Here is a 27,222-nt window from a genome sequence, read left to right as displayed (position 1 = left end):
ATTTCGTTTATAGGATCTCACCTTTTACTGTAGTCATCATTTGTTTCACTGCTAAAACACTCGTTAATTCACGCTTAACTTAGTTTTAAACATGCACCGTTCAATCATTATTTCGCACACTTTCATATGGAATTATATGTACACCACTGCGATATTATGTTACGCGGTTATTACCAATATCGCCAATTGCAACCACTGCAGATTATTTTAAAATCTGCATGTCTACTTGGCAATAATGCACACATCTAGATTTCCTCTTTATGAATCTACATATGTTTATACACACAACATATTAACATGGTTACTTTGCAGAATATGGAGCAAACAGATATCTAGCAACAAGTTTTGGATCCGTGCTGAATATTGTGTCTACGACACGGATTGAAAATTTTCCTTGACGTGGGATACTGTGTGATTAATTTTGTACAATGATAAAGGACTTCCCGACATTCCAGTTTCATATAAAGTCAAAAAAATATTAAAGTTTATTTATTCCACCTATTCACTTGAAATATTAAAGTTTATATTATTCCACCTATTCAATTCACAATTGAATTGAATTGAATAGGTGGAATAATATAAACTTTAATATTTCTTTGACTTTATAGTACAATTCAATAGGGACCAAAATATGAGAATTATAACATGTAATTCCAGTTTCACCTGTTCCATTCTCTCTTTTTCCTTTCTTTTTTTCCCAGAGAGCAATTTTAATACAATTCATAAAATATCTGCCACAATATCTAGTTATTTTAACAACTTTCCCACTTTCTCTTCATAGAGGCCTTAAGTAAAATGAAACGACGCAAGAATAAAATGGAACAACTAACAAAGAATTCCTATGTTTTGGTGCTGTTTACATAATTTAAATCCCAAAGATTTATGCCAGGCCACAGAAGCTTAATCAACAGAGGGAACTTTTATCCTGTTCTCCCTGATGACCTTGCTGATAAAGCAGGAGTACTTCAGATGTTGCCATTGAAGGAACCTCTGTATAGTAGTAGTTAAGAAGATTTTATTTATTTAAGTTTCTTTTGGAAGTTTTGTAAAAAAAAAAAAAAAAAAAATTCTTATAGTACAATTTGAAATAACATTTCAAAAATTATTTTCAGTTCTGTTTAATGAAAGCTAGGATTTATTTAGATTTTTATACCAATGCAAGACAATGCCAAAGGATTTATATTTATATAATAGTGATTTAATTTTTTGAAACAAAAATGATATATATATATTGTAGTTCAGTATTAATTTGTGTAAAATGTAATTAAAACTTCATTACAATAAATATATAATACAGTACTTTACACACACTCTTTAGTTATCTTCTTGTGTTTCCTTTCCTTACACTGTTTGCGAGCAGCTAGAACATGCCATTGGCAGCAGCTGATACTCATTTCCCAGTATTCAGTTTCTTCTGCTTACAATCCACTTGCACTCAGTTCTCTACGTGCTTGTATTTCCGATGACTGAACAAGCCAGTTCCAGCTTGAAGCATGCATCCACATAAATTGCACTCGATAGATGGGGAGGACGAAGCTGAATCTGTGGAGTAAGCATATGTGTCGTTTGGAATTTTCATGCCTTTGAAACTCCCAGTAGAGGTGATTCATCGCTAAATGAAAAAAAGTTTAATCTTAAATGAAGCGTTGGGTAATATTGTCACATCACGATGTGCAAAGAGTATACACTCATTCCCATCAGGCCTTGCTCTGGCCATCTAGTTGGTCTTGTCTTTGTCCGTGCCTTTCGCGGCTTCACAATATGGCACCAAATTATTATTTTAGTATAAATTTTTCCTCCACCAGAGGCTGCCCGAAGACAAAAAATACACAGTACAGTGAATATTGATTAAAAAAAGAAATAGTTCGTAAACAGTTTGCTTGAGCTACGGATTCAGTCAGCCAGATTCAAAAACTGCACAAAAGTGAGGTTGTGGTTGAATAAAAACTTGTGCATTAGTAAATTTTATGGCAAGTAACACAAAACAAGACAGTTCAATATTTGCAAAGTATGCCGTTTTCCTTGACTACTAATGCTAGTGATGATGCCGATGATCTGAAGCTTTGTCCTTTGGTTGTTTCTTTTTATTATCTAGAACAGGGTCAGTTGTGCACTTTACTTTTATTCTTATTAGAGAAAGATGAATATAGGTGCAGGTATTGTTTTGCTTGTTAACAATGAGTTTTCTACTCTAAATATTCCTTGAGAAAATTGTATACCTGAATCTTCTGACAAGGCCAACACAATGATTGGCATTAATAAAGGCTTTGTCAAATGTGTCGGAGACAGTCAAACAGTCTTCTGTTTTATTACAGAAATGTCCATGCCATCAAATCCATTTAGTTGCTTGGAAGAAAGGAGACAAGCTGCTCGACTAAGTGGTACGTACTTATAAGATTATAGAACTACAGTGATATTTATTACTTCCAGCAACAAATAAGTGGTATGTTCCGAGCTGTCAGTGGAGAGATGGCATGGAATGACATTAGTAGATGAATAAGTTTGAGTGGTGTCTTTAAAAGTAGGATAGATCACAATATGAAGATAAAGCTGGAATTCAAGAGGGCAATTATTTGTTATAGGAAGGGGAGTTAGGGATTGGAATAACTTACCAACGGAGATGTTCAATAAATTTCTCATTTCTTTGCAGTCGTTTAAGAAAAGGCTAGGAAAACAACAGATAGGGAATCTGCCACCTGTGAGACTGCCCTAAATGCAGATCAGTAGCGATTGATTGAAAAGCTTGTGCTTATTTGCCAGTTAATATTGAACATTTTCTGGTTCATCTTTTCTATTATCTTGAAAACAAAAAGTTCCAAAATACTTAAATAAGTAATTTTTATTATTATTATTATTATTATTATTATTATTTTGCTAGTGGCTTTACGTTGCACCAACACAGATAGGTCTTATGGCGACGATGGGATAGGAAAGGCCTAGGAGTTGGAAGGAACTGGCTGTGGCCTTAATTAAGGTACAGCCTGGTGTGAAAATGGGAAACCACGGAAAACCATCTTTAGGGTTACAAGATATTAGAATCATTCCGTATTGACGGTTTTCACTTTACAATGGCGAAAAATGAAAGTATCCTCCTATTCAATACATCATATATTCTGTCATTAGACGGAGTAAACAAGTTTAGACATGTTTCGGCTCGTTTGAGCCATCTTCAGTGAAAAAATTAGGGGGGTTGGAATAATTTACATAATATGAGTTGAAAAAATGCTAAAAAACATAATGAAAGCGCAAATGAAAAAACAAACAAAAGAGAGCCTAGACGGAAACAAAATAGCACAAATATACAATATTTACATCAATATGCAGAGCAAAAAACAACTTATTGCGACAAAATTCAGTGAAACAGGTGTTAATTTGAAATAATAATTGATACTAAAAACTGCGTTGCGATAGTGGGATTCGAACCCACTGTCTCCCGCATGCAAGCTCACAGCCACGCGCCCCTAACCGCACGGCCAACTCACCCGGTACTTTGAAAGTATATGAAGAGATATGTGGTGCTAAACCTAACAAGATTTTTAAATATGTAAATACACATTGCCTTTCTTTCCCCAAATGAATCACCATGGTTCTGGATCAGTGGATGGTCATAATTCTAATGTTTTGCAGGGGACCACAAAGAAAAAGGAAGAATTCACAAACCAGTTTGAAACAGTGAGGACTTTCTTTCATGACTGTTAGTTTCATCAAAGTGTACTGCCCTTTTTAATAATGTAAAACAACAAAATGCTTCAGTTATACATGTGTTGAGAGGTCAATTTAATTAATGGTCTTTCAGCAGACTTACTGGTAAGGAATATTAAACCATCTTGTGTTCAAACAAGGGTTGCTTCAATTCCTGAGGTAGAATTTTAAAAAAGAAAGCACCTAAAAAAAATATAAGGATTTGGTGGTTGATGGTAAGTGCAGGGCTTATTTGAAAGAAGAATTAAGTGTTAGTAATAAGCAAGATTATTATTCCTTTGTCCGAGTTTTATGTGAGGAAAGCAACGGGAAACTACCTCACTCCTCATTTCCCTAGTACGCCTCTTCAGTGATGACTAGGCCATCTATGACAGTTGATGGTAGAGCTGTTGAGGATCCCACAAGCGGAATCGCTGACGGACTGAACGTACATACGTACCGAGTTTTATGTTGTTGCTTGTGATTACATTGTGACATTCCTCTTAGTGATGAATTTTTAAAACATGCTGAGGTTGCTAATTTAAGTGAGAGACAGTGTTTTAATCTTCATCTATGGAATATTTGATAAATAGATTTCCCAAAATTATAGCAGATTCAGAACATGAAAAACTTGAATCAGAATTTGCATCTTACCACTCAATAAGGTTATTCATCCTGCATATCAGAGCCGCAGTAATGTACAAACAAAAGGAGTGTCAGGTTTGTAAGAATTCAAACTGGATTTAGGTCCTCACTAAGTAAAAAATTATCATTATCACTCATTGAGAAACTGGCTTCCCTGAGATTCACTGAGAAGCAGTCATAAGAAGCAAAGCATGCTACAACACAATAAGTACACCAGAATTACTGAACAGGTATTGTAAACATGAACATTTCTTTTAGGTTATGTATATATGTTCAATCCTCAGTCCTAAGGGTGGTTGGATCTTCAACAGTTCTGCCATCAGCTGTCATAAATGGCTTAGGCATCACTGAAGAGGCATACTAGAGAAATGAGTGAGGAAGTTTCCCATTGCTTTCCTCACCGAGCCAGAGTTGCTATTACATATCAGTTTCCCAAGCCCACTGAAATGCATGCACTAACCGATCCTATGAGCAATATTTTCACACTGTTCCTAGCAGGGACTGACTGCATAAAGAATGGCATTACTAGCATCACTCATACCTCAGCCACCTTCATATTGTCAAAACCAAGGATAAGACAGAGACATATATATGAAAGTAACAAAATTGCTCTAGCTGATACCAGCAGACATAGTGCACTGTTAACACTAGATCCTGCCAGCAAAGGCATATTATATTAGGTCCGTGTGTTGATGTTTTCCTTTATTCTGTGATTACTCCAAAGATTGGCAGGACTGCTTTATATTCAGTTTTAATAGAGTTGTCCACTCTGAAGTAATGTGGTTATTACATGATTTAAAGTTGCTAATTGACACAGATTCTTTAAAACGCAACACCCCTATGCCTTGCCATTAAGTATGATTATTGAATTATCCTCAGTTGTGCTGATATACAGAATTACAAAGACACACATAAAGCCAGTGATACAAATTATTAGACTCCCGCTGACCCTCTCTTGCAGGAAGATGGTTGCTCCTGTAGAGAATATTATTAAATGATACACAATATTTGCAAAGAGAGTTTTATTCTTATTTCCAAATTGTGTAATACTTCTATTTCCAGTTGTGAAGTTCATGTCTTTGCCATAGACATCTTTGTGACTGATTAGTAAGCAGTAAGTTAGGTTACTGACTGGTACTGCCCCTTCCCTGCCCTATATTTGCTCTGGCCAGCCCCTCAGTTCGTGACCAGTTCAGTGAAAAGGACCTGATCAGACTTAAACTATAGAAAGGCAGGGATACATAACTACTACTTATGAATGAGGACCCAGTATAACTGGTAAAATCTAATTTATTGCTCTCTAGGCAATTCACACATGAAACACATAAAAGAACAAAGAAAATACATCAAAAGAAACATAGCAAATCCGAAACAGGAGCTCCATGGTTAAAAGTTCTTATTGCAGCTGCAGTCAAGCCTGGTTATTTTTAAAGCTTTCTGTGGTCTGATCGAGATAAGCTCCTCTATTTCAGTACCATCAACATGACGGAACATACACAAAGTAACCATGTAACAGAAAAAAGCTGCACCATTTAAGTTAATCCTGTAAGCATTGGGAACAAAATAAACATATCAGAACCTTCAGGACACTTCCTGTGCTGGAGCTTACTGTCAGTTGACATGTAATGGCATAGAGTGACATACACTGCTTTCTTCATATCTGCAATATTAGTTATCTTCTGTACTATTGCATTCCTATAATAATTTGTAAGTTTTGTTATCATGGCATTAGTAAGACCACCTTTACGACCACCAAGTTGTACACCTTTCAGCTTCCAAGTCTGTACCAACTGTCGCAAGCCTGTTCCCATTCTCTTCGCTACATGGTTGACACATTCCTCCACTAGAAAGCAGCTCAATGCAGACCGACAGATGTAGGAGGCCTTTTTGAATTATTCCTATGAAATGAAATAAAGAAGTCTGCTTGAATACACCACTAATATGCGCTGATCATGAGTCAAACGAAAGTGGGCGTTTAAAGGACTGCACGCCAGGCATTTAAAAGCTATGCTAGAGCTTTAAAAATGGCAGAATTCGGATAAAAACACTATCTCATCCACAGGGGTTAGGGGTGTATTAATATGGAAAAACCGAAAATCAATTTCATATATTTTGTCAAAATGTCAGTCCCAGTGTCCCTTAAATGATGAGTTGTTTTAAACTTAGGCTGTAAATCATTGCATATTTTTTATTATTGCCCCTAAGGTACTAAACTTAAAAATCAGAAATTTTGTATAGACCTTCATGCCTGCATACGGCAGTATTCGGTGAGGCGCTATCACCTCACTGGAGTACACATATACCCTAAGTTTGTTTGCTGACTTGCTCAAAAAAATTTGTGGAAAAAGAAGTCACAAACTACATATCATCAGTTTCATTAATCAGCAGAATATTTTAGCCCTGATTAGCTGTGAATGGTGGCACAGTTGGCCTATATGACAGATATTTATAAGGTACTAAAACTTATTCTGGGTCACATTCTGTAGATAGTTCTTCAAATTCACTGTCACCATCCTTGCCCCTTCAACTGAAATATGGTAAATTTATCATCTGAATCATTAAGCAACACGTCCAGTATTTCATGCATTTACAAACATCCTTTGTAAGCCATTGCTTCTCATCTATTTCACAACACACTTGCCAATACTCGCATTGGGCTTAGAAAGACAATGAAGTGGCTCCAGTTGCTCGACCTCGATCTTTGATCAAATGACAAATAGCCAACACATGATCTCTACATAATTAGGAAAAAATGTATACCTTCTTTGAACTATACTTCAATAGGTTAGAAGCATAGCTATGACAAAAACTGTGGAGCTCTTTAAACATGTTAGTCTACATTAAAGCTTATCCAACGTGAATTGGATACTCTCTTCCTAAAGTGATATCCACTATCCAACTTAGGTTGGATAGATAGAATGTGTTAACATAATCCATTTAATACAGTTCACTCTTTCTTTTGCAACTCACATTATCTCCTCATATTTGAGCACTGTGCTGCACAAAATGGATTTAGAGGATACGTAAACCAACCTAGTCCAGATTCGATACCAAGTGATCCTTAAAGCCAGTACTTCTTCCAATCATACCTGGACACTTGTTTGTAGCTTTCCAATACTTACATTATCCCATTGGGATTCTTTTCTCTCTTTGTTTTTGTCCTGTGTTCGTAATCTTTCACCACCTGTATTTATCTTGATGCTTGTTGTTTAAAGGGGCCTAACATCTAAGGTCATCGGCCCAGTATTTATTTTTGTCTTATGTTTCTTACCTGGAGAACTATATATGCTGGGGAATCTCAGGCATGACAACTGCAGACTCTTGCAGCTTGTTGCATGTCGTGAGTCATGATACCTGCTGTTGACAAGAAGTCTACTACTCGGTTGTTTTGGACAGACCTGGCTTGTAATGCTACTTTATTTGTCAAAACCATCATGGATGCATAGTAAAGAGCTTCCCAGGCAATTAAGGGTTTGATTCCCAGCCAGGTCAGGGATTTTTACATGGAATTTTTTTTTTGTAAGTTATTATCCTCATTATTTTTTCCATATTGAAAATTATTCATATAAGAAATAACAAAGGTATTTTTAATGTTCTACCTTTTCAATACAACACACTGTTGTAACCACAGAAACCACAGAACAGTGTGTTGTATTGAAAAGGTGGAACATTAAAAATACCTTTGTTATTTGTCCTATAAAGTTGCTTTACGTCACACCAACACAGATAGGTCTTTTGGCGACGATGGGACGGGAAAGGGCTAGGAGTATGAAGGAAGTGGCCATGGCCTTAATTAAGTTACAGCCTTTACCTGGTGTGAAAATGGGAAACCACGGAAAACCATTTTCACAGCTGCCGACAGTGGGGTTTGAACCCACTATCTCCCAAATACTGGATACTGGCTGCACTTAAGCGACTGCAGCTATCCAGCTCGGTTTACATGGATTAGAGGGCTGGTTCAAGGTCCACTCAACCTACTTATGAACAGTTGAGAAGCTGTCTCATGGTGAGGTAGCGGCCCGAGTGTAGAAAGCCAAGAGGAATCGCCAAGAGGATTCGTCTCTCGCTGACAAGCATTACCTTATAATCTGCTGGCCTTTGAGTTGAGCAACGGTGACTTGATAGGCCAAGGGGCTCGTCTGCGTTGTAGCACCATGGGTTTAAAAAAGTTTTTTACAGGGGTGGGGTCACATTTCAGCAGTATAACCCTGTTTTTCATTGTTAGTTTATATTCCTCGCTTAGGATTGTACCACAGTTGGCAGTCACATTTATCTGTGTCAAATTCCAGGATTGAGACCGTATTTTATAATTTTCACTCAATGGCAGTAGTTGTTGATGTGAGTGGTATGTAAAATGTTGTTTTTATGATATTTTCTTACACCGTTTTACCGTCCGACTCGTTGGCTGAATGGTCAGTGTACTGGCCTTCGGTTCAGAGGGTCCCGGGTTCGATTCCCGGCCGAGTCAGGGATTTTAACCTTCATTAGTTAATTCCAATAGCCTGCGGGCTGGGTGTTTGTGCTGTCCCCATCCCTGCAACTCACACACCACACACAACACTATCCTCCACCACAGTAACAGGCAGTTACCTACACATGGCAAATGCCGCCCACCCTTATTGGAGGGTCTGCCATACAAGGGCTGCACTCGGCTAGAAATAGCCACACAAAATTATTATTATTATTCGTCTACTGATGTCCTCCCACGCCATCTCTCCACTGACAGCTTGTAACATACCACTTAGTCGAGCAGCTCCTCTCCCTTCTCCCAAGTCTTCCCAGCCCAAACTTTGCAACATTTTTGTAACGCTACTCTCTTATCGGAAATTGCCCAGAACAAATCAAGTTGCTTTTCTTTGGATTTTTTCCAGTTCCTGAATCAAGTAATCCTGGTGAGGGTCCCATACACTGGAACCATACTCTCGTTGGAGTCTCACCAGAGACAAATATGCTCTCTCCTTTACATCCTTACTACAACCCCTAAATACCCTCATAACCATGTGCAGAGATCTGTACCCTTTATTTACAATCATATTTGTGATTATCCCAATGAAGATCTTTCCTTACCGGGCGAGTTGGCCGTGCGCGTAGAGGCGCGCGGCTGTGAGCTTGCATCCGGGAGATAGTAGGTTCAAATCCCACTGTCGGCAGCCCTGAAGATGGTTTTCCATGGTTTCCCATTTTCACACCAGGCAAATGCTGGGGCTGTACCTTAATTAAGGCCACGGCCGCTTCCTTCCAACTCCTAGGCCTTTCCTCTCCCATCGTCGCCATAAGATCTATCTGTGTCGGTGCGACGTAAAGCCCCTAGCAAAAAAAAGATCTTTCCTTATTGTTACGGAGATTATCCGTGGAGCAGAAAGAGGTGAAAGAAGGTGTGGGTGTTGGATCTAAATACCACATCAAAATTGAATTTAAAACTTTAACAAAGGTTATATTTCTCTTTAAATTGCAAACTTAACAATCTTTTCACTGAGTGAACAACATGAGATTACAGGTATAATGACAATTTCAAAAATTGGAAAATTCAAGATTCAGACTTCAACAGTTCTGGGCTACAAGCCCCCAGGTTACAACTTTACAAATTGAAAGTGGTATTATTCAGGTAAGGGCAGAAAACCCTTAATTCAAGAGCACTTGCTCCCAAAATTTACAATACCTAGCCTTCCAGAGGCACACTTTACTATTACAAAACTTGAAAAGAGCTAACAGGCTCTCACTTTCTTCCAGCATACTCAAGGCCGCATTACATCAAAAACTTACAATCTCCGGCCTCTATAGGCTCTGTTTACAAATTGAAATTGTTTTACACAGGGGTATCTAGTACCCAACCTACTGGGCCTTTGCAAAAAGAAAACAGGTTAAATAAACGGCCCGAACACAAACTGAATGGAGACGTACACTGCTCTCCCAGATAATGAAAATTTTAAAACCTACAGGGCTCTCGGCCGATAAAACTGGGGCTAGTCCCAAACTACTGAGGTGGCTCACATGGAAATTACTTTAAAAGATTACAGAAAAAAAGGTTGCTAAATCGTAGTCACTTCAAACCAAGATGAAGGGGAGCTCGAGAGGGTAACTCACTCTCTATCCCCAATTTACAGTTAAAGATTTTATGAAGTTTTACATTAGCCGAAAGAAAATGTTCATTTTAGAAAGGGATGTTACATAGTTAAGATTTGGACCTTCCCCTCAAATAAAGTTGCGGAGACAGCAAAAAAGATAGAATTTACGTGGCCATTACCTTGTAGATGTTCTGCCTGCCGACGAATGAGGCGCTCTGCCTCCTGCCTTAACACACACACACACACACATAGAAAGATGGCAATCGATTGACCAAGAAACTCGAAAAGCCACAACTTATATACCCTCGGGAAGGTTTGAGAGAATTCACGATTAATACAGACACACCCTCACATTTTTTATTGGTTAACACAGTGAACAAGAAATGCAGGATTGGTTGGAAATGAATTACAAAAAAAATTTTGTGATTGGCTAGATTCAAAATGGGGAGAAAGAAAAAGTATTGCCAACCCAAAAATAAATGAACATAGATTCAGTTATGGAAAACCTAGAAATACGAAACTTCTTTAAGTTGTAAGTTCTTTTACCTTGCACCGAACTTCTTGATGAATGGCAAATCAAAACAAGGAGAAATTCAATCAGTTTAGGAAGCCTCACAATAACACAATTCCTTAAAATTTTAGTAGTGACATCTTGTGATTAAAGTTCCAACTTCATGTGGTATCAGTTTCACCTTTTGATCGATGGAGGAGTTCATTAAGGCGCTAATTTTGAATGTGCGGCGTTGAGGTGTACCTCCCGGTACACTCATATTAATACCTAGGTATTTACAATGATCCCCAAAGGGAACTTTCACCCCATTCACACAGTAATTAAGACTGAGAGGACTTTTCCTATTTGTGAAACTCACAACCTGACTTCTATCCCCGTTTATCATCGTACCATTGCCTACTGTCCATCTCACAACATTGAGGTCATTTTGCAGTTGCTCACAATCTTGTAACTTATTTATTACTCTGTACAGAATAACATCATCGGCAAAAAGCCTTATCTCTGATTCCACTTCTTTACACATATTGATATACAGAGTTATTCACCTAACATGTTACACGGAAATAACATCTAAACCATTATAGATAGCAGCATTCTGTTTTCATATTCGTAAATAATACGCAGGGGCTTGTAAAATAGCATGCTACTTAGTCTCGTGGGGGTGATTAACAACCGAGATATTGATACTAAATCCATATTTTTAAATGAAACGGCACAAATTCATACAGCTGATTTAAAAGTTCATATGCGTACAAGTTCAAATATGCAAGTATTTTCAAAATCGGACAATTACTTTTTGAGATATAAGATAATAATAATGTTATTTGCTTTGCGTCCCACTAACTACTCTTTAGCTGCCTCTGTGGATCAGTGGTAGAGTGTCGGCCTCCGGATCCCAAGATAGCGGCTTCAAACCCGGCAGAGGTAGTCGGATTTTTGAAGGGCGGAAAAAAGTCCATTCGACACTCCATGTCGTACGATGTCGGCATGTAAAAGATCTCTGGTGACACATTTGGTGTTTACCCGACAAAATTCATTAAATCTCAGCCATAGACGCCCAAGAGAGTTTCGGTTTACTCGGTCTGCCACCTAGTGGGGGCCTAGAGTAAAACGGAACATCGAAATTGACGAACAGACAGCCAGATGGCGTCAAATTGAAATGTCTGCACACGGTAGCTGAAGCCATACGATTATTATTATTATTTTATTAACTACTCTTTTACGGTTTTCGGAGACGCCGAGGTGCCGGAATTTTGTCCCGCAGGAGTTCTTTTACGTGCCAGTAAATCTACCAACACGAGGCTGACGTATTTAAGCACCTTCAAATACCACCGGACTGAGCCAGGATCGAACCTGCCAAGTTGGGGTCAGAAGGCCAGCGCCTCAACCGTCTGAGCCACTCAGCCCGGCTGAGATATAAGTAAGAACAGCATGCACTGTTTTGCATGCCGCATCAGATGGCGTGAAGTCGGGCAAGGACATATTGAGGCGCAAGCAGTTTCCTGGGAATGAGTTCAGCCATAGAATGGATACCAGGCAAGTAAGCACCTCGTACACATGTGATGGGTTTGCAAAGTGTGTATGACAGACGAACACATGACAGGACAGAAAGGCTTGATGTGTTTAAAAGGAATAAAATAAGTACTTTGCCTTGAAAGGAACATAACGAAAGCTATAATTGTCACTCGTTTTAGTGTACAGTTCATACTACTCTATGAGTTGAGAAATAAACATAACACAAAACACTGGAAGACCTCCTTTTAGAAAAGCAAATGTTCAGAGCTGATCGTGGTGAGATGGCAGCAACACTATTATTTATGTTTTATTTTACACGCATTAATCTCCGCAGAGCTCCAGCGCGACTGTAGTAGCGTACATTCGAGAGGGCGTAGGTTCGAGTCCAGCCTCGCCCAACCTGAAAGTGATTTTCATAGTGTCCCATGTTCAACACCGGGCAAATACCGGATAGGTACATTCGTGATAGGCCACGGCTGACTTCCTTCCCAAATCCTTCCCATTCCCGTCCGTGAGAAAAAACGCTAAACTGAGCGCAACCAAATACATGTCAAAACAAAACAATACAACTTTAATCTCCCTTCCCCGTTGTGTGTTCGCCACTTATACAATAACGTTGCACACCCAGGGTATGTTACGGTACATCACATTATGTTTATAGTACATGCCTGGTATCCGTTCTGTGGCTGGAATTAAGGCCAGGAAGCAGCTTGCGCCTCAATATGTCCTTGCCTGACTTCACGCCGTCTGATGCGGCAGCAAAACCGTGTATGCTGTTCTTATTTATATCTCAAAAAGTAATTGTCTGATTTTGAAAATACTTACATATTTGAACTTGTATACAGATGAACTTTTAAATCAGCTGTATAAATTTGTGCCATTCCATTTAAAAATATGGAGTTAGTTTCAATATCTCGGTTGTTAATCATCCCATGAGACTAAGTAGCACATTATTTTACAAGACCCTGCATGCCATTTACGAATATGAAAACAGAATGCTGATATCTTTAATAGTTTAGAAGTTATTTGCGTGTAACATGTTAAGTGAATAACCCTGCATATAATAAAACATAAAGGTCCAATAATACTGCCGTGAGGAATTCACCTCTTAATTATTACAGGGACAGATAAAGCTTCACCTACTCTAATTCTCTTGAGTTCTATTTTCTAGAAACAGAGCCACCCATTCAGTCACTCTTTCATCAAGTCAAATTGCACTCATTTTTGCCAGTAGTCTCCCATGATCTACCCTATCAAATGCCTTAGACAGGTCCATCGCGATACAGTCCAATTGACCTCCTCAATCCAGGATATCTGCTATATCTTGCTGGAATCCTACAAGTTGGGCTTCAGTGGAATAACCTTTCCTAAACCCAAACTGTCTTCTATCAAACCAGTTATTAATTTTGCAAACATGTCTTTTATAATCAGAAAGAATGCTTTCCCAAAGCTTACATGCAATGCATGTCAAACTGACTGGCCTGTAATTTTCAGCTTTATGTCTATCACCCTTTCCTTTATACACAGGGGCTACTATAGCAACTCTCCATTCATTTAGTAAAGTTCCTTCATGCAAACAATAATCAAACAAGTACTTCGGATATGGTACTATATCCCAACCCATTTTCTTTAGTATATCCCCCGAAACCTTATCAATTCCAGTTGCTTTTCTAATTTTCAACTTTTATATCTTACTGTAAATGTCATTGCTGTTATAGGTAAAATTTACTACTTCTTTAGTATTATTCACCTCCTCTATCTGGACATTATCCTTGTAACCAACAATCTTTACATACTGCTGACTGAATACTTCTGCCGTTTGAAGATCCTCGCATACACACTCCCGTTGTTCATTAATGATTCCTGGAATGTCCTTCCTGGAACCTGTTTCTGCCTTAAGGTACCTATACATACGCTTCCATTTTTCACTATAATTTGTATGGCCGCCAATTATGCTTGCCATCATGTTATCCTTAGCTGACTTCTTTGCTAGATTCAATTTCCTAGTAAGTTCCTTCAAATTCTCCTTACTTCCACAGCCATTTCTAACTCTATTTCTTTCCAACCTGCACCTCCTTCTTAGTCTCTACTTCTCTGTTATAATATAGTGTATCCTTACCATTCCTTACCACCTTTAAAGGTACAAACCTATTTTCACATTCCTCAACAATTGCTTTAAACCCATCCCAGAGACTGTTTACATTTTTATTTACCGTTTTCCACCGATCATAGTTACTTATTAAAAACTCATGCCTGTTTTATCAGCCATATGGTACTGCCTAATAGTCCTAATTTTAATATCTTCCTTTCCTTCACATTTTTTTTAAAATTACCACAAAAACAGCTTTGTGATCACTAATACCATCTATTACTTTGGTTTCTCTATAGAGCTCATCTGGTTTTGCCAGCACCACATCCAGAATATTCTTCACTCTAGTTGGTTCCGTCACTTTCTGAATCAGGTGCCTTTCCCATATTAACTTATTTGCCATTATTGTTGGTCATGCTTCCTGTCGTTCGCATTACCTTCCCAATTGACATTTGGTAAATTGAGATCACCCGCTACAGTCGCGTTCCTTTCCTTATCATTTTCCACACAGTTGATTATCTTATCAAATAATTCTGAATCAGCATCTGCGCTACCCTTTCCTGGTCTGTACACTACAGAGACATCAAGTTGCCTATTATCTTTAGAGATGAGCTTCACCCCTAGAATTTCGTGTTTGTCATCTTTAACTTTCTTGTAGATTACAAATTCTTCTTTCACCAGAATGAATACTCCCTTTCTTACCATTCCTATCCTATCTCTACGATACACCCTCCAGTTCCGTGAGAAAATTTCTGCATCCATTATATCATTTCTCAGCCATGATTCAACTCCTATTACAATATCTGGTAAGTATAAATCTATTAAATTACTTAATTCTATTCCTTTCTTTACAATACTTCTACAGTTGAGCACTAACATCACTAAGTGATCTAAAGTCAGTGCTAGCGATAGTGTGTGGTTTTTTGATTAGAAGGGATATGTTGAGGTATGAGTGGTTCAAAATGCGGTGACATGGGACCAGAACACTCAAAACCTAATATTGCCCTACTCTCAACAGGCTTTTCAGGCTGTAACACCACCAGATGGTAAGGGTTTATTTCACCAGCACACGAGCGTGGCGAGAAGCAAGTCAGAGCGAGGCTCAGATGTGAACCAGCTATAGGGAGTTTCACTAACTTTGATGACCTTGTCTTTTTAAAGAGGAATATTCATAAGAATTAAGCTACCAGTATGGTGGTCATGCAGTGCAGATCTTTGCCATACGACAGGCTATCTCAGAAGCATTAGATTCCTTCTAGCAGAAATAGCTTATTGTTTGAAAGGAATTTCCATATGAATTAAAACTTTCAAATATTCTGATGTGGATTTGGTCCCATTTTCCTATTCCAAGGCCGGAATTCAAATCTCCCTCAGTCAGTACACTGAAGCTACCAGCTACTAGCACTGCATGTCATATTTTCAAGAAATGTAATTCAAACTTTAACACTGAAGGGGACAAATTTTTTTTTTGCAAGAAGTGTTGAACAATTTTATGTAAACAGTGTGTATATTTTGTCTTTAGTGTATTCTCAAACAGTTCATAAAGGACATGGGTTCTTCCATTTTTAAATTATTAGACAGCAACAGTGAGCATTGTAATCTGTTACGAGACATTATGGCTAGCATGACATAATTTCAAGAAATGTCACTCAAATTTTAACATGGAAGATAAATTTTTTTTGCAAGAAGTGATGGACAATTTTATGTAAATAGTATGTATATTGTATATTTAGTGTAGTCTTAAATAGTTCTTAAAGAACATGGGTTCTTCCATTTTTTAAATTATTAGACAGCAACAATGAGCATTGTAACCTGCTATGGGATGTTATGGCTGAAGAAGTCTCAAATGAGACGAAACATGTTCCAAAGTATGTTTAATATATTTTTATATTAATTAGTTTTCACTTGTAAAGTGAAGTGTGTTGATTGGGTGGACCATTAAAGCTAACACTAGTTCTTAATTTAAACTATATCAATACGGATCTATATGATGAAGTTCATAAATTGTCGACGACGCAGACAGATGGAATGCAGGAACCGCCTCCTAACCAACACATGGCCATCACTGGCATCAAGACAGAACCGGTTTTCATGGAAAACACAACGGACCTCCACTCCACCCTTCAATTAGCCCTTGGTTGACACCACTGAAGTTGCAGACGGCGATTTGGGGTAAGTGGAATGCATGCCTCAGGGCGTCTGGCTCGGAACTGTACTTCAAGTAACCAGTTCCGAACAGTCCTTGCGCCATTGTGGTTCCAACTGCCGCTCAAATTGGTGCTGCAAACTCAGTCCGCTGCGCCACAGCCATACGCCGAATATGGCGGTTCTCCCTGTTGGTGGTGCCATGGGGATGTCCGGAGCTCGGCCTTCTTGCGAGCGTACCTTCTCGTGACCACTGCTGCCAGCATGCGTGCACAGTGGAGACGTTTTTGCCAAGTCGTTCTGCAGTAGCGCGGAAGTAATCCACCTTCAGGTAGCCCTATTATACAGCCTCGTTCAACCGCAGTGAGCTGTTGATACTGGCCTCTTCGTCATCGTAAAGGCATTCTTGACCCACTTACAGTCACTCATAACTATAAGTACAGTCACTTCGTTCAATCTCACAGGTAACAAACGCTCTGGCACAATACAGCCCGTATTTAAAGCAAACCTGATGTGCAACGTCATGAGGCAGCTACTAGCGCCATGCTAATGCAATTTTTGGGAAATTCGAATCAACGTCATCTTTCAGATATATAAACACGTCTACCAGCATTCGTTAATCTAGCACAACCCCTTCTTGGTGTTTGGATATTTTTTTCCACGGGCTGAGTATCTCAGACAGTAGAGTTCTGGCCTTCTTAGCCCAAGTTGACATGTTCAATCTTGTTAGTCTGATGGTATTTGAAGGTGCCCAAATCCATCAGCTTTGTGCCTGCATATTTACTAGCACGTATAAGAACTCCTGTAGTAAAAATTCTGGCACCTCAGTATCTCTGAAAACCATATAAGTAGTTAGTGGGACGTAAATTCAAAAACGTTATTAACATAAACATATAGATGGCTACAGCTTGTTATAAGATATCAATATCTATATATGTAAAATGTACAAATGAGAAATATAAATTAAATTTCATAACTTAAAATACGTGTGTATTTTTATTTAGAACGTGCACATTTTCAATGCAAAATCCAGGCTGACATTTTGAGGCATTATATCAAGGGCACAGTATAAATTGGAACAGGAAACTTTGAACTTTCTGTCATATGGACTAAATCTTTAAATCATGGTAGATATAATTAATTGAATACACACGTTTTTATATTTCATATAATGAGACTGAACACAAAATAAATGCTTAGCTTTCTGATGGGAGCAGTCGTCATTGGTGGCTGATACTCATCTATGTATTCATATTTCTCCTTCAGTTCTTCCTGTAATTGAATTCAGGGATGCAGATAACTTTGATGGCTAAGAAGACCAATCCTAGCATGAAACATACGCCTTCATTGGTTGCGCTGCGTAGAGGGTGGAAGTTGTGGTTGAGCCTGGCATTGTTTACGCCTCTGACTTTTTCTGCTTCCTGTCTACAATATTCACACTCAAATTGTGCAACAGTATCTCCAGTATTGTGCAAGTGAGTGCAATCTTGTGCACAGATATACCAAGTCTTAAATCTGAAGTTTATAGCGGTTCAGAGGGGCACCATGGGGTCTCCTGCGTGTACCGATTTCACTGTACAGAATTTTTTGAGGAAGGCTGTCATGCGCTGGACATGACCAATCTATCTGATTTGGTGACCAGTGAGGGTAGACTCTTATACTGTTCATCTTTGCCCTCTCTAGAACTGTTGTGTTTGGAATGTAGTCATCCCATCTGATGTTCATAATACAGAGGGTGCCAATAAAATATATACACACTTTGACAGGAGATATCTATTTAATATATATATATATATATTTAATATATTACTGAGCTGGGCCGAAAAGCAATAGTAATGTGTAGTATGATGTTCTGTAAACAGATATACTGTATTTTTAGGTAGGTATTTGCATAAAATTAGGCATTTACATCATGTCAAGTAAATTAATGTGAAATTCAACTCGCGCGCGGGTATTTGCTCAGCTGCGTGCCATGCACCGCACCAGCTCACGCTACTGCAATGCATTGCTATTGCATTCAGACAGAATTGTGTTGTGTAGTTAATCTACAGTAGTAGCTGCGAGGCGCGTCAGTGATAGAAGATTGAGCAGAAAGCGTGGGTATGTTATGCTAGTGTTGCTACAGGACAGGCAACAATGAACAAATGAAGCAAAGATTATCAAATAATGTTCTGTAAACTGATGTGTCGCATGACGTTATGCTAGCGTTGCTACAATGAAATGGAGCCAAGATTATCGTTTGAACAGCGGACCTTGTGTACCTTGATGACAATCTTCCAGGGAACTGTGTAGGACAAAGAGGTCCGATTGAGTTTCCACCGTGTTCTCCGGATCTAAGTCCGTTGGACTTCTATCTATGGAGAATTCTTAAGGATGTTGTTAACCATAGGAAACCAGTTACACTGGCAGCACTTCAGGAAGAATTTGAAACGGCATGTGCTGCAATCGCCGAGGACACTTTAGCAAACATTGCTCGATAAGTAGTTAAAGGTATTCAGAAGTGCATCAATGCCGTTGGTGGACATTTTGATGAACTGTTGTAACTCATCATTTTCTGTTTGTGTGAATTCAGCTGCGTTAAGTTAACACAGATTTTTTCTTTGCTTGAAATGAAGATACATTTTATTGGCATCCTCTGTATATCTGAGCTTCTGTTGATGGAAGTGTTCTACTTTCTTCATATCACGGCGATATAGAGTCCAGGTTTCACATCCATAGAGCAGGGTGGAAATGACAACTGCTTGATACACCATCCATTTTGTATATATTCTTAGATCTTTATACAGGAAGGCCCGATGAGTAAAATGTCTGAAAACTACGTGGGCAGCACGTATTGTTCTCAATGATGTACTTGTTCTAGAGGCATACAGGAGATAGAAATACTGAAATCTGGAAAGGCAGTTCCAGGATCTGTCTGTGCGGGTATCTTTGTTTTAGGAATGTTAATGGTTAGGACAAATCGTTCATATGCCTTAGTGAAACAGTTAACCCACATTTGCAGGTCATCAGGTGTATGAGCTGGAGAAGCATTGTCACCCGTGTACTGCAGTTCAGTTACATGGGTGAGACTAGTAAGTCTTTCTGATCAGAGTCTGGCCTGATTGAATAGCCCTCCATCAGTCTGCACTTAAATTCCACACCTGTGTTGTTCTCAGATGATTTCTCATAGAGCATGGCTGCCAGATACAGAAAGAGTGTTGGTGCAAGTACACAGCCTTGCTTAAGCCCATTATTGATGGGAGTTTCCACCGTGTTCTCCAGATCTAAGTCCGTTGGACTTCTATCTATGGAGAATTCTTAAGGATGTTGTTAACCATAGGAAACCAGTTCCTTTCATTTGGTACAACACTTGTCCATGCATATTGTCCTGGAGTGCCTGTATCAATCCAACAAAATGTTCTGGACAGCAAATCACCTTAAAACCATACACATAGCTTCTCTAAGCACTGTGTCGAAGGCCTTTTCCAGTTCGGAGAACGCAAAAAAGCAAAGGCTTTTATTGTTCTCTGCACTTTTCGTGGAGTTGTCTTGCACAGAAGATCATCAGTAGTGCCTCTTGAGGGACAGAGCCCGCATTGGGATTCAGGAAGTACCTTCAGAGATTATCTGGAAACGATTCAACAGAATTCTAGCAAATATTATACCAGCTATGGAGAGCAGGGATATGCCACAGATGCTTCAATCACCTTTTTTGAAGATTGTGACAATGGTGGAATTCTTCATATCAGCAGAGACCTTGCAAGATTCTAATATTAAAACGATCAGGGAGAAAAGTCTGTTTTTCAGAGGTAAGCCTCCATATTGGATGAACTCAAAGGGAATGTTGTGAGGTCCAGGAACCTTTCTTGGATTTAGATTATCAAGAGCCTTTCTAAATTCCTGAAAAGTAAGTGGGGCTGCCATTCAAGTTTGTGGAGGATGTTGTAGCACACGTTGGAGGAAGTCTTCAGCAGGAAAAGAACTGCAGTTTAGGAGCAAGCTGAAGTGTTCCTTCCAGCAGTTCAAGGTGTCCTGTCTGTCAGTGAAAATGGTAGTATTGTCAGCAGTTTTCACAGTGCCTGACAAGGAACAAACAGGTCCGTACAGTTCTTTTATTGCAGCATAAAAGTTCCATAGGTCTCTGGCATCAGATAGATTTTGGGAGTTCCTTAGCCTTTTGTTGCCACCAGTTGCTTTGGTTTACTGTTACTTCAGTCTGATATTTTTGCCTGAGCTCTTGTTAACATTTTTCTCTACGGAATATGGATCCTGATCAAGAGACAGGTAGACATTCCTTCTAGCACTGATGAGACTCAGAATCCCTTCATTATTATTACCAGAGCAGTCTTTTCAAAGCCAGTGACCTGTGCAGTCTCTCTTATGGTATTTCTTAATGTGGTCCACTCTGATTCAACATCTTTTGTGTTCACTGGACATTTAGTTAGTTGATTTAAAAGAGCATCTTGGAAACCATTGCGAACAATTTCATTCTTGGTGATATTGAATTTCTCCTGGAAGGGTTTGAGAAGTGAGATCGTGGCTTATGATATACAAGGATCCTTGGTTTCAGGATCCAACTAATTAGAAGTCTATGGTCAGTCAAGCAGTCATCAGTGTTATGTGCTGTTCTTGTAATCAGAACATCTTTTCTGTCACACTGCTTAGTGATTACATAGTCGGTGAGATGCCAGTGTTTGGAACGTGGATTCATCCATAAGGTCTTGAAGCGATTAGGTACCTAGGTGGAAATGTGTGTTGATGATGAAGAGGCTCAGCACAAAGACCAAGAAGTAGCAGCCCATTTGCATTGCAGTTTCATATAACTTGATTAGCTATGACGTTCTCCTATAATTGATTGGCTCTTCCCACTCTGGCACTGAAATCAGCAAGCAAGAAGATTTTATCCTTAGTATCTACGTTGTCAAGAAGACCGTTCAGTTGGTGGTAGAATTGGTTCTTAGAATCATCATTATCATCTAAAGTGGGAGCATAGGTGGAGATAAAAGTAACAAATCTATCTCCAGCAAGAGGAATTCTAAGAGACATGATGAGCCTTTCATTGAGTGCAATAGTTGTGAGTTGATGTTCTTTCACTATTTGTGTTTTTTTTACACACCTGCTTTTATATTTCACATAATGAGGCTGAACACAAATTAAATGCTTAGCTTTCTGATGGGAGCATTATATCCATTATATCATTAGGAATCTAATGATGAGAAGCTTTTTCAGATTTTCCATCTTTGAATTTCAATCCAATCAATCAATCAATCAGTCAAATAAATCAGTGGTCATTGATCTGTATTTAGGGCCGTTGCCATTGTGGGAGATTCCCCATCAGTTATTGGGTCGACGCATAAGTTTGTGCGGTATTCTTTTGGGTTGGCAACAATGCGACGTGAAGGGATTGCTTTTACATGTGATAAATATCATAACTTACTGTTATTATTTCTATCTAAGGGATTGCTTATCGTTATTCTGTTGTTTTAACTGAGTTTGGAGTTTGTGTGTTGTGAAACACAGGTTTTTTTTTATTGTGAACATATTATTTGTGTATATTTCAGACAAACGGATATGGAATGTCAAATTGAGAAAAGTGAGCATTTCCAACACATTTTACTCTTAAGTTTAACCAAGCATCCAGAGCAGCAGGATCTGTGAGAACAATTTGTGAAGTATACGGGAATGAAGCATTTGCTAAAAGAACACCACAAAAAATGGTTTTCCCACTTTTGATCGAGACGGTTTGACTTGTCTGATGATCCACGTTCTGGAGGACCTTCAGATTATGACGAAAATCAAATAAGTTGCTTCATGAGTATCCTCTTCAAACAATGTGGGAAATGGCGCAAGTTTTTGCATGTGTTGCCATTTGCATTCGATGCGTAAGGTACAGAAATTGGCACTGAAATGCCACATGGGTACCACATGTGCTGAGTGACGGTAACAAAAATCAACGAGTAAACATCTGTTCGTCATTGTCTGCCCGGCACCGCTTGGCTTGTGATAGGCATGAAGCATTTCTTTTGAACATTGTCACTGGTGACGAGAAATGGTGCCTGTATGTCAACATGAAGAAGAGGAAAGAGTGGCTCAGCCCATCAAAAAAGAAAACACCCCGTGCCAAGGATATTGCCCATACACAGAAAATTGTGTTGTGTGTTTGGTGAAACAAAGATGGCATTCTTCACCATGAACTTCTTCCGAAAATCATAACGATTATCTCTGCTGTGTATAGTGACCAGCTAAGACGGCTTGCTATTGCTATTGACAACCAAAGACAAAGACAACAACCAGTCTTATTGCTCCATGATAACGCTCGTCTGCATACAGCGCAATTGACCAAAGGTGTGATTGCTGAACTTGGATGGGAACCTCTTCCTCATCCTCTGTATTGTCCTGACCTTGCCCCCTCAGATTTCCATCTTTTCCACTCTCTTTCTAACCACATTCAGGGGCAAGTGTTTCCTGATGAAGCTTCTCTTGACCAATGGCTAACAGATTTCTTGCAGTCAAAACCAAAACAGTTCTACAGGCGAGGCATTCAACTGCTGCCTGAACGTTGGCAGAAGATCAACATATTATTTGTGTATATTTCAGACAAACGGATATGGAATGTCAAATTGAGAAAAGTGAGCATTTCCAACACATTTTACTCGTAAGTTTAATCGAGGATCCAGAGCAGCAGGATCTGTGAGAACAATTTCAAAATCAATCAAAATCTCTTTATTTGCAAATGAGGTGTCTACCTCGGTGGCAAATGGTACACTAAAGTACATTATTGTCAAGGACTAAATATTAAATTAACAAGAGAAGAAAATTTTCCTATAATACAATAGTTGATTTGCCTCAATTAACCTTCATATTATTTTCTTCAACCCATTGTTGGATACTTTTCAAGGTCCTTTTGTAATTCTGAACAATCCTCAATGTTATTTATTTCCCTATAAACAATTATGTCATCTGCATACAAGCTTATTTTTGATGTTAAATTGTTCCCTAAATCATTTGCGTATATTAAGAAAAGTAACAGACCGATTATACTACCCTGTGCAATTCCCTTCCAAACTTTCTCTTCCTGCGATACATTATTTCCTACTTTGACTTTCTGAACCCTTGAATTTAGAAATGTTTTTATCCATCGTGTAACCCTTACATCCAATCCTATTCCCTCCAATTTCTTTAATAATATTCCATGTTCCACTCTATCAAAGGCTTTGGAAAGATCTATGGCTATGCAATCTAACTGACCTCCTGAATCCAATTGATCTGATATGTCCTGCTGAAATCCCACTAGTTGTGTCTCACAAGAAAATTCCTTTCTAAATCCATACCGGCTCCTCGTGAACCAATTTTTATCATCACATATCCCTCTGATGTACTTTGATATTAAACTCTGCAGTATTTTACAAACTATACTGCTCAGGCTGATTGGTCTGTAGTTCTCTGGTTTCCTTTTATCACCCTTTCCTTTATAAATTGGTATTATTATAGATTCCTTCCATTCCTTTGGTATTACACTATTATTTATGACATAGTCAAAATAAATTTTAAATAAGGCACTATATACCACCCCATTGTCTTTAATACCTCTCCAGTAATTTGATCACTTCCTGCTGCTTTTCCTTGCTGAAGCAGTTGGATTTCTCTGAAAATATCTTCATTTGTGAATGAGAAGCTTCTTGTTTCCCTCTGTATCTCTCCCTCTCTATCTTCTGTTTCGGTTTCCAACTCCTGACAATCATCTACTGAATCTCTGAATTCCCTACTAAATAGGTTTGCTTTTTCAGTATCTGTTAAATAGTGTTCACTCCCTTCTCCCACCATTGTCGGAATGTGGATTCCTTTTCCTTTTTGATTCCTGATATATGAATACAGCCTTTTCCATTTCCCTTTGTGGTCATTACCCTCTTGAAGTATGCCATTCATATAATTCTCTTTTGCTTCCTTTTTCACTCTATTCAGTTTCCTCATTAGCTGTTTTCTAGTTTCCCTACTCTCCCTACCCTCTTTGATTTTCCTGTTTACTATTCTACATTTTCTTTTTAATTTTCTTATTTCCCTTGTATAATAAACAGGGTCTGAGGTCATTTTACTCTTCTTAACAGGTACAAATCTCCTCTCCTACCCAAATGATTCCTTTAAATTTAGCCCAAAGTGTATCCACATTACTCCCTTCACTTATCCAACAACTGAATTGTGATTTAAGTCCCAAATTCATCAACTTTAGTTTTTCTGTACAATTTCTTGTCTTGTGTAACCCTCTTATTAAGCCTTTTTGGTACGAGTCCTACATCCATTATTACAGCCTTATGGTCTCCTATTCCTTCAATTACCTCAGTTTTATTAACAATTTCCCATGGTTTAACCAAGAATACATCTAGTAAGTTATTGAGACAAGTCGGTTCTTGTACTACTTGTGTAAATCCTCCCTCCCAAATTAACTTATTTGCCATTTTCTGTTCATGGGCTTCACTTGCAGCTCCATTCCATTCAACTTTAGACAAATTTAGATCTCCCCCAATTATTACCATATCATTATTATTGTTTTTATGAGTATAATCTATTATTTTCTCAAATATTTCCATGTGTCTTTCCTCTCTTCCAGGCCTGTATGTTCCTATAATTCCCACCTCCTTCATATTAACACAAACTAATTTTATCCCTAATATTTCATCCCTTTCATCGGTAAACCATTCATGTGAACAATAAGTTTCCTTCACCAGAATAAATATCCCCCTCCCTTTTTATCTCCTCGGTCTCTACGATAGACTGTGTACCCTTCTGGAAATACTTCTCTATTACCCATGCCTTCTCTCAACCACGATTCCACTCCTATCACCACATCAGTCTCATAAGATTCCATTAATGTACTGAATTTTAATTGTTTATTTACTACACTTTGACAGTTTACCAAGAGCAATCTCAGAGAATGAAGCAATTGCTAAAAGAACACCACAAAAATGGTTTTTCCACTTTTGAGCGGGACGGTTTGACTTGTCTGATGATCCACGTTCTGGAGGACCTTTCAGACAAACGATATAGAATGTCAGATTGAGAAAAGTGAGCATTTCCGACACATTTTACTCGTAAGTTTAATCGAGGTTCCAGAGCAGCAGGATCTGTGAGAACAATTTGTGAAGTATATGGGAATAAGTGTGACAGGAAAGATCTTCTGATTACATGAACAGCACGTAACACTGATGACTTACTTGACTGACCATAGACTTCTAATTAGTCGTCCAAGGATCCTTGTACATCGTAAGCCACGATCTCACTTCTCAGAACCTTCCAGGAGAAAATTCAACATCACCAATCTTCAGAATGAAATTGTTCGCAATGGTTTCCAAGACGCTCTTTTAAACTAACTAAATGTCCAGTGAACGCAAAAGGTGTTGAATCAGAGTGGACCACATTAAGAAACACCGTAAGAGAGACTGCACAGGTCATTAGAGAGTGGAGGTGAATACATCCCTGGGTAATTGTGATTGTGAGTTACAGTGCATGACAGTGACAGAAAAATAAAAAAACCTATATATATATATACATATAATAAGAGTTTTGTCTTACATTGCTCAGAATTTGAAAAGAATGGTATTTCTGTATCGGTCATGTCCATAGTAATAAGGAAATGCACTTTTTTACTTTTCCGTAATTTCTGTCTGTCTGTATGTATGTATGTATGTATGTACACGCATCACGAGAAAATGGCTGAAGAGAAGTTAATGAAAATCTGTATGTGAAGTCGGGGGATGAGCCACTACAATCTAGGCTATAAATCATTTTACTCACACTGAGTGAAATGGTAGTTTAGGGGAAGGCCTAAAATTTAATTCTCAAATATTTATATTACTATTAGTGGTTCTATCGATAAATACTACATAACTAAAGTTGTATAGAATTAAATTTCCGATCATTTGTATCACACATTGTTACCATACCGGCTTTGATAACACAAATATTCATGAATTTGTATTTTTGTTGCCAAGTCCATATCAACGCCGAGCCGCGAGAAAATAGGTTAACAGAATTTAATATAAGTTGGTATATAGAGTCGGGGAATAAGAAACTACAGTCTAAGCTATAAACAATTTTATTCACCCTGTATGTTGTTTAGGGGAAGATGCCTAAAATTTAATTTTTAAATACCTATGTTATTGGTCCTATCGAAAAGTACTACATAAAAAGAGTTATAGAGAATACAATTTCCGACCATTTCTGTTTTATTCAATTTTACCATACTATGATAAGAGTGGTATTTCAGAGTCGGAAGAAAACTAAATGTGAAGGCCTACAATATCGAATTCATATAACATTGATCAACAATAACATTACATTGACCATTGTTTGTGGTGACGTTCTTTGTCTCTTATGCTGCCGCTCAACTATGATAGATGGGACTACTGTTGCATACCGAGTATAACAGCCTGAGTGAATATTGGCAGGGAATAACTGGGGACTTAGAAAACTTTCTTCTTTAGCATGTCGTTCCTCTGGTTAATACATTTTTTGATACCGTACTGCTGGTACATAACTCATTTGTTCATCAAACCAATGCCCACCACAATAGTGCAGGTCTATATGCCAACTAGTTC

The 27,222-nt window shown here is 38.4% G+C and overlaps 1 protein-coding gene across 2 annotated transcripts in view; it reads left to right on the top strand.

Moving 5' to 3' along the window:
* The window catches only part of LOC136873946 (uncharacterized), a 115,986-nt gene that overhangs the window by 63,658 nt on the left and 25,106 nt on the right, over positions 1-27,222 (top strand). Inside the window, exon 3 of one of the 2 annotated variants that reach the window (XM_067147327.2) lies at positions 2,316-2,381. The exons of the other annotated variant lie outside the window; for it this stretch is intronic. Within the exon in view, the coding sequence (XP_067003428.2) occupies positions 2,316-2,381 (66 nt within the window). The remainder of the gene's footprint in view (positions 1-2,315; positions 2,382-27,222) is intronic. 2 annotated transcript variants of the gene reach the window in all.

Source organism: Anabrus simplex, chromosome 5, assembly GCF_040414725.1.
Source record: "Anabrus simplex isolate iqAnaSimp1 chromosome 5, ASM4041472v1, whole genome shotgun sequence".
Taxonomy (NCBI): domain Eukaryota; kingdom Metazoa; phylum Arthropoda; class Insecta; order Orthoptera; family Tettigoniidae; genus Anabrus; species Anabrus simplex.
This window is presented reverse-complemented; position numbering and strand designations above follow the sequence as displayed.